Source organism: Mus caroli, chromosome 16 (genome assembly GCF_900094665.2).
Source record: "Mus caroli chromosome 16, CAROLI_EIJ_v1.1, whole genome shotgun sequence".
Classification (NCBI taxonomy): Eukaryota; Metazoa; Chordata; class Mammalia; order Rodentia; family Muridae; genus Mus; species Mus caroli.
Window position 1 is genome coordinate 70,866,453 of NC_034585.1, and position 16,025 is coordinate 70,882,477.

General features: G+C 39.5%; 1 protein-coding gene across 1 annotated transcript; it reads left to right on the top strand.

The window, feature by feature from the left end:
• The first annotated feature begins 346 nt into the window (after positions 1-346).
• Rbm11 (RNA binding motif protein 11) lies at positions 347-10,385 on the top strand. The gene is made up of 5 exons (XM_021185530.1): positions 347-492; positions 4,005-4,167; positions 5,691-5,763; positions 6,299-6,395; positions 8,173-10,385. Exons 1-5 carry the CDS (start codon positions 397-399, stop codon positions 8,458-8,460), a joined length of 717 nt encoding a protein of 238 aa, XP_021041189.1. The 5' UTR covers positions 347-396; the 3' UTR covers positions 8,461-10,385.
• Positions 10,386-16,025: the final 5,640 nt, after the last annotated feature.

Sequence of the window (16,025 nt, forward strand, 5' to 3'; positions counted from 1 at the left end):
AAACAAATTAATTTTTTATATCCCCCTAGGCACGTTGATACTGAAGTTAGTCAATCTGAATATCAACTTCCTAGTTATTGTATTTCCAACGTTGCTTAAAAAGAAAAAAAAAAAAAGCAAACTAGAAGCACCCATTAATCTTGTTCATAAAGAGGCAGAGGCACTGTGCCAAGTGGACCACTGATGCCCTCAGGTCAGTAAGTCAGTCTTTCTAGTCAGGGAGGGCGGGGCTGCGAGGTGGTGGGCGGGTCCCGCGGGACGGTGGGCGTGACTTCACGCCCCGCCCCTGGCGCGCGCCCGCCTCGGGCTCCGCTGCCCAGGCGGAGCCGCGCAGTAAAGCGGAGCGAGGGGGCGGGGCCTCGGCACCTCCTCCATCCCTGGCTGCGGACCGCAGGGATGTTCCCGGCTCAGGAGGAGGCTGACAGGACCGTGTTTGTGGGCAATTTAGAGGCCCGAGTGCGGGAAGAGATTCTTTACGAGCTGTTCCTTCAGGTACCGTCCGCGGGGAAGGCCGGGCGGCGGCTGCGGAGCCCCGGGACCCCGCCCCACCGGAGCTCCGCTCTCCCTTCCCTCGCTTAGGCACGCAAGTGTGCAGCCGGGGATGAGCGGCTCGTACTCTCCTTCCTCTACAGCCCTGGGTGGGCAACGACCTCCCACCCCCACACCCCCAGCCTGGCAGCCCCCAGGCCAGGGCTCCCGGAGCCTCTCCGGGCCCTGGATGTGCTGCGGGAACACGAAACAACCCCGTCACCGTCCTCACGGAATAGTAAGCACCCTTCTGTCCAACCTGGAAAATGGCACCTGCGAGAAGGATACTTCTCTTGAAAACCTTTCCCTGGCTGTCACCCTTTCTTTCTCCCAAGCCTTTGGATGGGGAGAGCATTTTGTTGTTGTAGAATCATACAAGTGATTTCTGAAATGCTAGGCAGTCAATTCACCATGACTAACTTAATGGATTCCCTAGTCATGACACTGTATTTCATACTCGGACCTTCAGGACTTTTTTGAGAACTGGAGAGCACACGTCCGGGCCCCACTTGCCAGAGACGGGTGTCTTCAGCCCCTCATCTAATTGGTTAATGACTCAGAATTATAGAGCAAATCGGAAGTGGTGATAAGGGACTCTAAAGGGGGAGTCAAAACTGTTTCTCACGGATTATGCTTATCTGCAAAAGGAACAGGTAGATAATAAGGAAGGGGGTGGAGGGAACCTGTTGAAAGTGAGAACACAGCGGTCTGCAGTGAGGCCAGTAACCGAGTCTCGAACTTAAATGTAAAATGGTTGTAATTAATCATCTCTGAAATGCAATGAGATTGCCAGAAATAAACTTCTCTTTGTGAAACAGCTACAGCCAGCGTTGTTGGTTGCTGCTACTGCTAATAGGACTGCTATTGTTATTACTAATAATGCGAACCATTGCTACTAAAATAAAAAAAAGTCAGGAGTGACTTCCGCTTTCAAAATAAGGGAAAATTCTCAGGGACACAATAACAGAGATGCGTTTCTAGAGTGAGGTTGTGGGTACCAGTAGTGATTTTTTTTTCCTAATTTTTAAAGGACTTACTTATCTCTAAATTTAAGGAAAGAATCTCTTTGCCACGCATAGATGCTAAAGGGTTGATACCTAACAAGAAAACATAAGATCTTTATTTTATCCATTGCCACTTTACAGTATCCCCTCTATAAACACCATTATCTGCTTTGTGACCCAATATGATTTGAAATTCACTATTCGGAAGTGGAGTAATTTCAGCCTCTCCAGAAAGCATTGCTTCTGCACCCCAGGGGGTGGGGGTGGAGGAGGGCTGAGGAAAGGCGGTTTGTGGGATTACAAATCCCCTAAAACCTTAGCTCTCTAGTCAGTAAGTACTAGGTCCAAATCAGTAGTGTACACACAGAAGGCAAGATACAATATTTCTTCATTTCTTTTCATGATTTCCTTTTCCCACTTAATTAAAATTTAAGCTCCATTGAACAGGTCAAGCAGTAAGCCTGTGTTTTCATTTTACCCAGACAGAATTTGCTAACGTAGATTATCATTTGGAAGACTTAACATATTCAAGAGCAAAACCCCCAAACGACTTGACAGCTGCCCTGAAAATGTCTCATACTGACTTTCAAAGAAGCTTAAGTGATATAATATTGCTTTGTTGATATCAGAACAGTCCGTCGAACTTTACTTTTGAAAATGATACGGCAAAACTGGGAGTGTTGCTCAGTGGTCAGCACTAGCTTTGCATTCCTAACATTCTAGGCTCAGTCTCCAGCACCCAGGAAATAAGAATTTTGGCATATGTATATAAGTAAATCTTGTCTGTATATCCTGCTGCTAACTTAATGTTAATAGAAGAAAAAAAAACCTAGAAAGCAGAATAAATCATTTTACTTTTGTTACTATATTAATATAATTTATTTCAAGTTTCTGAATATTCTTTTTATACTCATATATATATATATATATATATATATATATATATATATATAATTTTTGTCCTTTTAACCAGGAAGTATTGGGCTGGAGACATGGGGAGGGAAGATGGTGGTTGTGGTTTCGAATGTCTTGCATGTGAAGCTCCAGGACACACCCAGGAGGCTGTCTTCATCGAAGAGGCAGCAATGGGGAAGTCATTTTGCTGTTATCCCACTCAAACAGGGGGACCATGAGCTAGTCCCTGCAGAAAGCATTCAGAGGAGAGAGACTAGCATGCTAACTCCAGCACCATTGTAAAGATGAAAAACAAGTATTTAGGCAACTCCACCGTGAAAAATAGTAATCCTAGCATACGGCCAGAGTCACGTCTGGTCTCCATGGGCACAGCCTCCAAGTATGCGAAAAAATTCATTCATAGAATTCTTCCCTCAGGTGTGGCTAACAGTGTTCTCTAATATTTGGCTTTACTTCTTTGCTTTTTATTGCCTATTACAAGTTTTTATTGCTACGCATTCTGAATAAGTACAATATATTGTACTTCATTCTGCTTGAATAATTGACAGTAGAATAGTATTTCTAGTTGTTACCTTTTTTCAGTTGTTCATTTTTCTGAATAGTTTACGCACTCTACCAGATCTTAAACATATTAAAATAAATTTCCTTTCAGCATATATATATGTATATATGTATGTATGTATATATATATATATATATATATATATATATAGCCGTGTTACTAGACCAAAATGCATATTAGGTTCAGTTTCTCTTATAAACACTGTGTAGAATACACTGGCATGTGTGCAGGTGTGCATACGTGTATGTGTATACGTGCATTCATGTGCATGAATGTGCATGTGTGAGTTCTGGCACATGCTTATGGGGTTCAGAGACTTTTCCCTTTGTTTGAGACAGTTGTTGTTGTTGCTGCTGTTGCTGTTGCTGTTGTTATATACCCCAGGCTAGCTGGTTCTCTGGCTACTAACAATTGACATTTTGAGGATTCAAATTCAAGCCCTCACACCTGCCTGGCAGCCCTTTGACCCACTTTAAGCTCAGTGACCATGAACCAAAGAAAATCTTCTCTAAGGGAGCTGAAGTGTTTTGTTTCTGATATAGCGTAGGGCAATAAAAAGGGTCTCTGTCATTACTGTTAATTTAGTTTTTCAGAGAACCTCTTGCAGTTTCTTAAAAGAAGTGAGCCCATGATGTCATGTCGCCACCTCTTTGGCCATAACTCAAGCACATGATATTTTTTTTCTCATTCCAATTCTCAGTTAAATACTGTTAATATTTGTGGGGAGGTGGTAGTATTTTAATGTGAGATTCAACTATTCTCTAAATAGATGTGTAAAGTCTAAAATAAGGACATTTTTTTCCTTTTAATATTGCTAGTATAATCTACAAGTTCCTTTACCATAACTGTCTTTGAAAAGCTAGAAATTTTTTCTAGGAAAAAAATGGAGCTATTTATGACTGTTCTTTATTTTAGTCAAACTTGAGTCTTTGATTTGCCTTAGTGTAAAAACAAAATCCTTGGATTTATAAGAAAATAATTCAAGTTTCTTACAGGCTGGGCCACTAACCAAAGTGACTCTTTGCAAAGACAGAGACGGAAAGCCAAAGTCCTTTGGCTTCGTCTGCTTCAAGCATCCCGAGTCCGTAGCCTATGCCATAGCTCTGCTGAATGGAATTCGTTTGTATGGGAGACCAATTAATGTGCAGTATCGGTTTGGTAAGTTCTCTCACCAATTGATCCTCAGAGAGTCGTTTGCAGATCCTGTTCTCTGGGGCTTGTGAGCTTTGTTTTCTATGTAAGTGGAGGATAGTGGTTCTCAACCCCTCTAATGATGAAACGCTTCAATGCCGTTCTTCATGTTCTGGAGAACTCATCATAAAATGGGTTTTGTTGCTACTTCATAACTGTAGTCTTGCTACTTTTATGAATCATAATGTCAATATGACATAGGCAGGATATCTGACATGCAAGCCCTAAAGTGTTTACCACCCACAGATTGCTATAGGACAATAAAATGTGCCTTTATTCTTAAGGTTATTCATTTTCCCAGAGTATATATCTAATGTTTAATGTATAATTAATTGACAGTGCCTACCATATTACCAAGCAAAACACATCTCTTCTGTATTAAAACTTCCAACATTCTTTTTTTTTTCAGAATCAACTAGGAATTACCTACAAAAAAAAAAAAAAAAACGGTGCTAGCAACTCGAAAATTTACATGAATTATAAACAAATAGGTGTAGACTTTATCTAGCAAAGCTATTTTGCTTTGTTGACACTGCTCAAGTACCTATCACCTGCAAGAAAGTCCTTCCCAATTAGTCTTTCGTGGGAAACCATTTTATGCACATTGCTGGGGCCTGAATTTAAAATGGAGAGGCCCCAAATGACGTATGGTGCATACATCATGAACGCGTCATTTGTAACAAGAAGCTCAGAGAACATTTGCAGGCTTAGCGGACTAAGAGAAGCCACCTAATAAGTACCTCTCAGGCATTCTAGGGTGGTGCTGACTTAGCAGCAGCAGCAGCAGCAGCAGCAGCAGCAGCAGCAGCAGCGGCGGCGGGGCATGCCTTTCTAAAGTCAACCATAACAAAAAACCATATCTTTTTGCAAAAGGAAAGTGTCCGCATTTCTCTTTTGCCGAGCCTCTCTGTCAATTCATAGAATAGGTTTGGGTGTGCTATATTCTGACACATTTCGTGTAAAGTCGAACTGGCTCTTGTCTGTGATGTTTAGGGAACTCCTATCTTATATTCTAGGAGCAAATGACAACGATGATATGACATTTTTAGCTTACAGCAAAATGGAAGAAAACAATTGTATATCTTAGGCCAATGCCTGCATTATGTTCATATCTGTCCATAGCTTTTGGAAGTTCAATTTTTATCTAGTCACTTATAGTCATGTATGAAATATGTAGATATCACTCTAGATATAAATGTTTTGCACTAGTAGAGAATTTGAGTCAATACTATGTCCTAAAAGAGTAAGATTTTTACATTTGTCTTGGTTTGGTTTTTATGAAATAGTGTCTCACTATGTGTCCCAGGTTAACTTGAAACTCTGGATCCTCTTACCCCAGTCTCTCAAATGCTCAACTCTAGACCAAACCAGCAAATTTGGGGGTTTTGGATGACTTTATGACTTAATATTATAATTTTCAAACTCCCAAGTAATTATGCCATAAAACATTTTTTTTCAATTTTATTTTCTTTCATTCTATCTCATTAAAGGGAGTTCTCGCTCTTCTGAACCAGCCAACCAAAGTTTTGAGAGCTGTGCTAAGATTAACTCACACAGCTTCAGGTAATCAAATGCATGTTTGTTTGTTTTCTTCATAAAATAGACTTTCATTATCTTCATTTGTTACACATCAACAAGTATATGAAAGCACCAGTGTCAGCACATAATGTTTTAATTAAGCTCTAAAGATATCTCTAAAACGAATGGGACAAAAATGCTGTCCTCTTTTTCTGTCTACAGAAAACTGGTGTTCTCTTGTGGTCCCAAGTCACTTGCTGGGCTGTGTTACTATCTGAGTCTTCCTTTGGTCAAATACAACATGATCTGACATATTCCTTATAAAAAAATAAAATGTGATTATATACTTATAATCTTATACTTATGATATCGATACTGCATAATTAAATCATTAATGTGTTCCTATGTCATTACATTGTCCATGAAATAATTCACTGTTCGCGTGTGTTCATCTTAAAGGCTCCCAGGGAAGCCTTGTCGTTCACTTCCATGTGTAAAACTATCAGTAATTTATCTAAGGAGAAATTGACACTTGTACCTCGCCATTTCAAGCTGTGCTTCCTTCTCTTCTTCTGCAAAGGAACGATGAAATGGCGGGCAGGCCTTCCTTTCCTGTGCCGTTTTTCCCAATTACGAGTGCCGCCTTACCTCAAGAGTATTTTTTCTTTCAAAAAATGGTGAGTGTGACATGCTTTTGACTTAGTATATAACTTACAAAAGAATAAGAAGGAAAAACACCATTCTTAACCATTCAGTGCTTAAATAAATAAATAAATAAATAAATAAATAAATAATCTGACCTGGCATCCGTACAGCATATGCCCAGGCACGTGCTCAGACAGGGTCACACACAGTTTCAGTGAGTCATCTGTGCTCAGTGGTAAAGGGCAGGAGATGGCAATAAAGGAAGGACCCTGGCTGAGTGCCGAATTCTCATCAAAGCAAACATTTCCAAAGATGCTCTGAGGCATGACGATTTTCACTCAGTTTACAGTATTTGTGGATGGGGCCGTCTATCACATGTATTTTTGTAGCTCATTTTTAAGCTCCCCACAGTTCCTGTGGAGCCTAAAATTCCTAATACTGCTATTTGATTTTAGACGCTTTCCTCACAACTCTGTCTTATTAGCAAAACAATGTAAGTCAGGCGGTCCTGCTCAGCACAGCCAACAGTGTAAGTTTGTTAGTGACAGTTGTGAGGCCATTTCTTATTTATTTAATATGTTTTTTTATAGCTAGATGTGTACCAGTAAAGAGATCTTCCCTGACACAATAGAGTCTCCCCAGGTGCAGTTACACCCCAGAAGCCAAGCTTGCACTGGAAAACTGTCCCATGCCCCCTATGTCTGATTAGAATAGTCAGAATTTCAACTAACTCGGTAAAGCCCTGGAAGCCACTCTCCATCTGAAAAGTGACAGCTGTGTCATTTTTCCACCTTGGGGGTTCTTAGCTTCCTCTGTACCTATGAAGTTCTAATTTTCATTAACATTTAAAATCCTGTACTTGGATCACACATTGGGAAGGTTTTATGTATGTCTGAAGCAAATGGAACATGACAGGAGACTTTTTCCTGTTATAAAATTTTGTGTAACTCTACATTAAATCAAATAATTTCAATTTTTTTGATTTAATGTTGATTTACATAATTACTTAATGATTTTTTGAAACTGGGAGTATTTGAGGAGACTCAGCCTAAAAATAAAAACAAAATATCTGTAGATGCATCTCAGTTGTAGAGTGCCTGCCGAACAAAGGCAAGGTCCTAGGGTTAATATTCCAGCTCTGGGGGTGGGGGTGGGGGTGGGGTCTCCTTAATGATTTATATTGGTAACAGGTTCTAAATGAGAATAGATGGCATATATATATATATATATATATATATATATATACATGTACACTATTTTGCGTTTATTTTCCCCTTTATAGTGTGTCTACAAACTATATGTTTTGCATAATATTTATTTTTATTTTTTCTTCTTCTTTTTTAAAATTAGATACTTTCTTTATTTACATTTCAAATAGTTTCCCCTCCGAAAACACTCTATCCCTTCTCCACTACCCCTGCTCTCCAACCCACCCACTCCTGCTTCCTGGCCCTGGCATTCCCCTATACTGGGGCATAGAGCCTTCACAGGACCAAGGACCGCTCCTCCCATTGATGACCGACTAGGCCATCCTCTGCAACATATTGCATAATATTTCTACTGGACATTGCTAATCAATGCAGTAGTGAAGTATGTGGCATCTTTAGTATACGTGCTGCCGAAGCGAGCACACGTGCGTGGCATCTTTAATCTTTGTGCTTCGTACTAACCAGACAAAGAAATGACCCTAACCCTGTACAGCCCACTCGCTGTGTTACACCCAGACCAGCTCAGCCATGTCTGCCTGAAACCACATGTGAGGTGCCTCAGCATGGTGAGTGTGTGTTCACAAGTGTCTTCTCTTCACAGCCATGGTACGCACACAGTCCAGTGCTGCAACCGCCTTTCTGTGAGATGCCGGCCCCACTTCCCAACAGTGTGCCTGGGTCTTGCTCCTTAAATCACGCTCCAGGCCCAGAGGCTGGACCCAGCTCCTATGAGTGGACTCACCAGCCACCAAGCGACCCTGACCTGTATCCTAGGAATAAACGGAAGAGGCAAAGGCCAGACAGTGACAGCGACAGTAGCTCAGAAGACAAGAGAGGAAACGAAGGAAGCCAAAAATGCCGCAAGTGTAAAAAAAAGAAAAGATGCTAGCGAACTGTATCTGCACTGCTCTCAAACCTCTCTGGAAAAAAAAAATCTGTTGCACCAAATGATCGATATCTTGTCCAGCTTGTTGTTTTTGAAAACGTATGGAAATATGACTCTGTGATTTGCTATTCAGTTTACTATTCATGCTTACGAATGACAAAAGCCTTGAAACAGTAATATATTGTTGTGCGTTTGTATTTGCAAGATTGCCTTGGGACCATTGTCTCACCGAAGGCTTTCTACCAGCGCAGGTGGGCTGGCCTCAGAGGGGTTGCAGGCAGAACTAATGGGAATAATTAAAAACCGTGTGCTTTAGTAACTATGTAGCCAGGATGCTAATTAAAAACAGTGTGCTTTAGTAACTATGTAGCAAGGATGCTTGAGTTCCCATTGTAGCTGCCACTTTTCCTTTTTATGTCTAAATATGGTATCTCTGAGCATCCCTATCACACAGTGTTGCCTTTAAGCATAGGACACTCAGCCTATGACAGGAAAGATAGCTGCCATAGGCTCCGTGTCCTACGCTTAAAGGCAACACTGTGTGATTATTCATGTTTTCTCTGATTTTTATTTGATATAATTATCTGTATACATCACACTTATTGTTTGTAAGGGCACTCAGTTAGTGGTATCAGTATCTACTCTCTAGTTCTCCCAGCAAGGGTGGGAAGAACATAGTGAGTGTGAATTGCTGTGATGAGCAAGTGTATAGAATGGTGCCGCATATACTTAATGCCTATTGTCCAAGTCAGTACATTTATTTCACTTATTTTAGAAGATAAATGTTAACATTTCAAATGAATGGGGTATGTCAGCACTTTTGTTAACTTGACAGCTTACCATAAACTAAAATTATGAAGATCATATATATGTATATATATATTTGGTTTTTCAAGTCAGGGTTTCTCTGTGTAGCTCTGACTGTCCTGGAACTCACTCTGTAGACCAGGCTGGCCTCGAACTCAGAAATCCTCCTGCCTCTGCCTCCCGAGTGCTGGGACTAAAGGCATGCGCCACCACGCCTGGCGAAGATCATATATTTATTAAAGCTAATTGAAAGGATAATGCAAACTCATTATGAATTATCTATTCAGTTCAGGAGAGAATAAGGCACACGTGGGTGTGACCTTTGCATGTTGCCCACTTGTTCATACATATTATTTAATGAATAAAAGTATCTTGAACCAACAAAATAACTGAGTTTTACTCTTGCGTAATGAGGATATAAGTGGCGATTATGACAAATACAAGCTTATCTATATAAAGACCTAAATTGCGCTGCATGGAACTCTAACTGGGCTTTTAACATTCTTAAATATTAAAATATGAAAGTGTTGTTTTTTTCTTTTAAATCCATATTTTGGCAATTTGGAATCATGGCCAAGATAAAATTCATTCTTTCATAATTTTATAGCAGCACCTTTATACATATTAACATCATCTTCTATATTCCTCTAGTTATGAAATTTACCACAGACATAAATTAGGCCATGTGATTAGCAGAGCTGTGTATAAGAATGCATCTTAGCAACTGAGATTAATGTGTGTAAGAAAATTAGGTTGAAGTAGGACATGCTCTAAATGTCACAACTGGGAAATGTTCTTGTAACTCTCCCATCCGAGAAAGAAAACTAACTCAGTATCTACTCTTAACTAGTCAGCCATTCAGCTAAGCAGAATGCTAAGAGAGTCGATTTGACTGTGGTGTCTTTTGTTAAAGACCAGGAAACTTCCTATAAGATGCTAAGATTCGCCCCAACCCCAAAATTTTAAGTTGTCTATTTTCCAAGTGCTATAGCCTTGGATGAAGGATTATTAAAATTCTTTGCCTCGCATGGTTTTCTTCTCCAATTTTAATCCACCAGTCTCAGAATTGACTTCAAATTGTAGATGAAGTTAATAATCTAAAAATAAAACTAAACCCTTTCTGTGTTCTCATCTTCAATTTATTTAATTAACTTGTAATATACCACTCAGTGTCATAACAAGGAAAGATGCCACAAAAAGTTAGTGTCAAGCTAACCTTCAAATTTGCAGAGAGGAGACACACACCGTGCTGTGGCTTAGATAAGAGATGCCTATGAAATTTCAGCATTAAATGCAATTTATATGCAATATTTTTGTAAAATTATTTTAAAATGCTGTTGCAATTGATTTTTTGTTATTGTCTATGGCCTAAAAATACTGAAAATTGTTACACATAGTTCATCACTTTTCGGGTTAAAAATATACTCAAATAGAGCCTCAATTTCTTTACTATATGGCTAAAGATTTCTCTCTTGACAATATTTCCAATATTGTACCTAGATTTTTCCCCGTATTTATTAAACATATTCACTGGAGTGTCTCACACTCACAACACAAACCTTATACTTTCCTTTCTAGCCAAATTCTCCCCAACTATTTCTTCTTTGATCAGTTGCTGACGCAAAAGGATAATGCTGACCTGTGAGCTTGCTGAGTGCCCTGACAGTGGTAACAGGAAAGATGTATTGAGTGTATGTTCTTGACCCACCTTTGCTTGCCTATGTCCCAGATTAGACAATCTAAGCTGCCTTGCTTCAAGCTTCTACATCTTGTGGGACAGAGAAGAACATAGAGACTGTGGAAACTGACTTAGAAAAATTGATCAAAAGGAGAGGAGTTATAATGGCTCTTCTCTTTCCTTTAATGTGACCAGTTATTTTGACTCAATCATGGTCTGGTCTAGAAATAAATCCAATATTGGAGATTCCAATTATGAAGAGAGCTAATAATCTTTATTACCCAGCTTACCTAGCTCTTACCAATATTACCTGAAAAGTCACAGGTTTTTTTCCTGTTCATTCTCAAAGATACCTCCCCCAGAGTGGGAGGCCAGATCTTGGATCTGATTGTTGCTAATTTGCATACCTGGGACATCCCCACAGACAACCTTAATCCTGTTGCTTTTAACTTTTGACTTTGTATTTCAAGCAGATAGGTTACCTACATACAGGCTCACCTTCAGCAAAGATCAGTCATGGCAGTTATTTATGAAGAGATGCATTGAGTGCATATTGTGGCTTTGGTCTGAATGGGAAAAAAGGTGTGCTATGAGGGCCGGCAGCCAAACACAGGCCTCTGATGATTCTATGACTCCTATCAACCTAAGACAGAGGCATGTGCCAAGCAGCCATATTTGTTCATGATAAACACTAAAAGGCCACGTTTGTGCAAATAAACACAAACAAGCAGTATCTGGCCTCCAGGATGGGAAAGAGAGAGGATAACAGATTCAGTCCTAAGCCAGGCACAGCCACCAGCCACCATAATTCCCAGGCAGGACCATGAAACATAAGTAAATCTGATGCCCCAGTCCAGCTAAAATTTAATAAATAAAAAGGGAGGAACTGTGCCCTTCCCCCCAACCTTGAGTGGGCTGATTCAGACCTTGTTTTTGCCACAGCCTAGCGCACCTAAGGTGGAGTCTTTCAAACTAGGTAAAGTCTATTGTCTGCTACCTGCTGAGCAGCCTGAGCTTGTTGTCCTGATAAGAACCTGAAAAAGCTACAAGATCCTGACAAAGCAATGAAATCCTGGCCTAATGGGGAATGGGTCTCCCCCCCCCCCCGCCCGCCCCCCCCNCCCCCCCCCCCCCCCCCCCGCTTTAAGTTCAGACTCAAAAGTAAATATTGAGCCTTGATCAGAGAAATCTGTCTTGGCTCATTATTTCTCTCGCCGCCTTTCCCATCCATCTCCAGCTTTCCTTTCAGTAACCCAGGAACCAGTGGCCACTGGCAGCTACAATCAGTTATGGCTAATGTTCTCCTACTGAATAGTTATTAAATTTTTCCATAGGGTATCTTTCCTTGGAAACTTACTTAGTTCCTACTCTTGCTCTCGTTACACTGAAATAATAGGCTCTTATATTTTCATGTGAACACACTGGAAAAAAAGTATCCATGATGCTATGCTCAATTTTGTGTCTACTTAAATATGTAAAGCTTAGGCATTCTTCTCATGATGGAAACGGTTCAGTGAGATGCATAAGCTTTGTTCTGCCATCTTTTTCTACAGTTCTAGGTAGGTAATGCAATCACTTTTAAAACACACATCTATCTATTTATTAATTTGTGTATGTGTGTGTGTGTATCTATGTCTGTAAAGGATAAGAATTATAATTGACTAGATGGATTCCCCACCAACTGGAATGGGAATTTGAACCAGAGTTAAAATTAAAGCTTAGGGTATGGCCAGCAAGATGGTCCACTGGGCAAATGTGTTTGACACCAAGCCTGAAAACCTGGCTTTGACCCCCAAGGACACACATAGTAAAAGAAAAGAACAGAGTCCTACAAGTAATCCTACAAGTGGTCCTATAGTCCCTATGTGATCAGTCACATATAAAACACACACACACACACACTATTGCATGTTTCATTTACCTCTATGAAACATTATCTTGTATTCGTACCCATTTTTCAGCTATGCATCCTTGTCTGAAGAATATAGTTCTTTGAATTTGGGAGTCATACATTTTGAGTGGTATAGCTTCAGTACCAAAATTAGTGTTGGGAGGACATTTATTCATTGATCACTGATTCTCAGACTGATGACTATTCTCCATAGAAAATAAGGAATGTTGAACAAGGTTGAAATGAGGAATAGTGAGGAGCTTGAGAGCTGTCTCAGTTGGCAACGTGTCTGCTGTGTAAGCATGTGAGCCTGTGTTGAGATCAATAGCGCCCAGGCACAAAGCTGGGAATGGTGGCAAGTTTTTGTAATACTAGCCCTGGGAGGTAGAGGACGGAGGTCTTAGAAGCTTCCTGACAGGCTAATCTTGCCAAATAGATGAGCTCCAAGGTGAGAAAGTTAAATCCCTCATATAATTAAGTTCATGACTAGACACTTAACTTTAAAGTCAGCCTCACCCTGTGCAATTACACATGAACTAACATACTGTGGTATTTTAACAAGCTTCTCTAAGAGGTAAAACGGTAGTCAGGCACTCTCCCTTCAAAGTTTTCCATCAAAGCCTGTCCTTTAGGTATAGTATATTTACAGCATATTGAGGATTTCATCTTTGGTCATGTTCTGTGACACATAAATTGTGATTCTGGAAGAATTTTACAAAACTTGATGGACTGAGTTCTCATGAAAACCATCTTTTGGCCCTGGCACAGCAATTGTACTCATGAACTTAGAGAGGCTGTGATGACCTGCACAAGATAAGTACAAGGTTGGCCCTGTCATCATTTCATAATTCACAAGGGATGGAAAGGATGATAACGCCACACATCTGAGTAACTACTGACAGTTATGGTTGCTGGGAAAGAGGGTATCGTTTTGATCAGTGTTCATGGCTAAGCTGCTTTTGATCTAGTAAGTAGTCTCCTAACAAACTCATGAAAGCAGCCATAGTTAAACTCAGTCACAGACATAGACACACACAGACAGATACACACACACACACATGTACACACACAAACACACACACATACACAGAGATATTCACAGATATACACATAGACACACACACATAATTAAATAAGCTATTTAAAAGCAACATTAAAAAGATTTTTAGTGCTCCAAAAAGGTCAGTGAATTTACAATCAGTGTTCTTTAGAAAAGCACATTATGGTTCATGGATGAATTCTTTTGTATGGGTCTCATTTACTTCCTGAGAACAACAGATCAAAGTGATTGTCTCAGTTATCCTTTGATGTGGTATGAGGGGGAAGAAGTGTATGTCTAGATTGGCTATTCTAAGATTAGAAGCTGGGCTGGTATCAGGCCAACAGAAGCATAGACCTGAGATAAATTTTTATGAAAGTAATGATTTATAAATGCCTCCCTTCTGTGTTTATGTGCCCATGGGTTGACCTTTGCAGATAATATTTTTAGGAGTCTTTTATTTATAACAAGTGGTACCCACTGCCATCTATACTTGTTGCAAATATACTTTTCTTTTCTGAAATTTTTTCTTTTGCTTTCTGACACTGTTTGCTAATTTAAATGACTTTTTCAGCTTTCCTTTTGGTGTTTTGTTTCATCCTTACAGTAAAATATGCAAAATACTTAAAATTAATGTTATTATGGGATGTAAGTTAAAGGATGTATCTTGTTTTAGTCTTCATATTGTTAATTTAAATAACTCATCTACCACATAGTAAACTCTTGTTTGTGTTTCCTATACTATTTATTCTCACACATTAAAGATCTGGCTTTATAACAATACTACAACATTATGATATTTTAGTTATTATAGTCATAACATAGTGATCAATTTCATGAAACTGCACATTTGCAAGTTCCTAAAACAAACTTTTCACATTTTACTATGATTAAACTGCATTCTTCCACTTATTTAATTGGTGTGAAATACTTAAATTTATTAGCCACTTATCATTTTCTTTAAAATAGCTTTCAGACATACTGTAAAGTGTCAGTTTTACTTTGAATTCACTTTCCGAGCATTTAAACATAAAAATTACAGTGCAAACATTTCCTGGTTTCTGAATACCACAGTTCTACAGTGACTCTGCAAAGGGAAGCACTTCTCTAAATGTAGCTTAGACACTACAGAACTGTGAGGTATTTAGGTCATTTTAAAGAATTGTGTGCCAATAATCCTGAAGTAAGACCAATGAAATTTAAAAGGAAAGCAAAGGACAGAGAGGGTCCAAGCATCGGATGTAAGATGGAACAGCTTCAGAGCAGATAGAAGACTCGGTGACTTACCTTTAAAGTGTGTATGAAAACGCTGCTCTTTAGTGACAGTGTAATTTAACTTGAGCCAATAATGTTAATTTTACATACATGTTATAGATGAAAAAGATAGAGCCAAAGCAATATTTATGAAAATTGATCTGGTTGTATTATTGAAGGACTATGAAGAAGCAGAGTTGTTCCATATTTTTTTTAACTTGCAATCTAGTCTTTCTTATTCCATTTAATTAATTAGTTAATTAATTAATTCCCCAGTATTTATTAAAGCATTGTCATGGATCTCAAGGGCCAGAAGCTATCCTTGCAAACTGGTTTCATTCTCTTTTCCAGTTCTCAAGACAGAGTCAGGACTGACCTGACTCATTTCTTTTCTGTTCTTCCATGCAAGCCCACATAGACTGCTTGCTGTAAATGTCCCCTGGAGACTACCTAAACATCCTCATCTCCACCATTTTCCAATGAACACGAGAGACTGCAGCAGAGGCAAGGATGCTTACTAAACATCTGAACCCCAGTGTGCATGACAACTCATGTTCCCTGCTGTGTTTGTGTTGGAGGTATTCACTCTGGAACTAGGATTTGGATGTTCCTGCTTACATGTGTTGCTTTTATCCTTTCCTTTCCCTTTTAAATGTCACTGCTTTAATTTCAGTATTATGGGCACATAGTACTTTAAACTAACCTAAACACCTCACAGTTCTGGACTGTCTAACCTGTTCTAAAGAAGTGCTTCACACCGCAGAGACACACTGTAGAACGGTGGTTTTCAGAAACCAGGAAACGTCTCCACTAGATTTGTTATCACAGGGCCTCTCAGTTACGAATGGAAATGCTAAGGGTTGCTGAAGAGTGTTGAGGTTATCTAGCTGTTATAGATT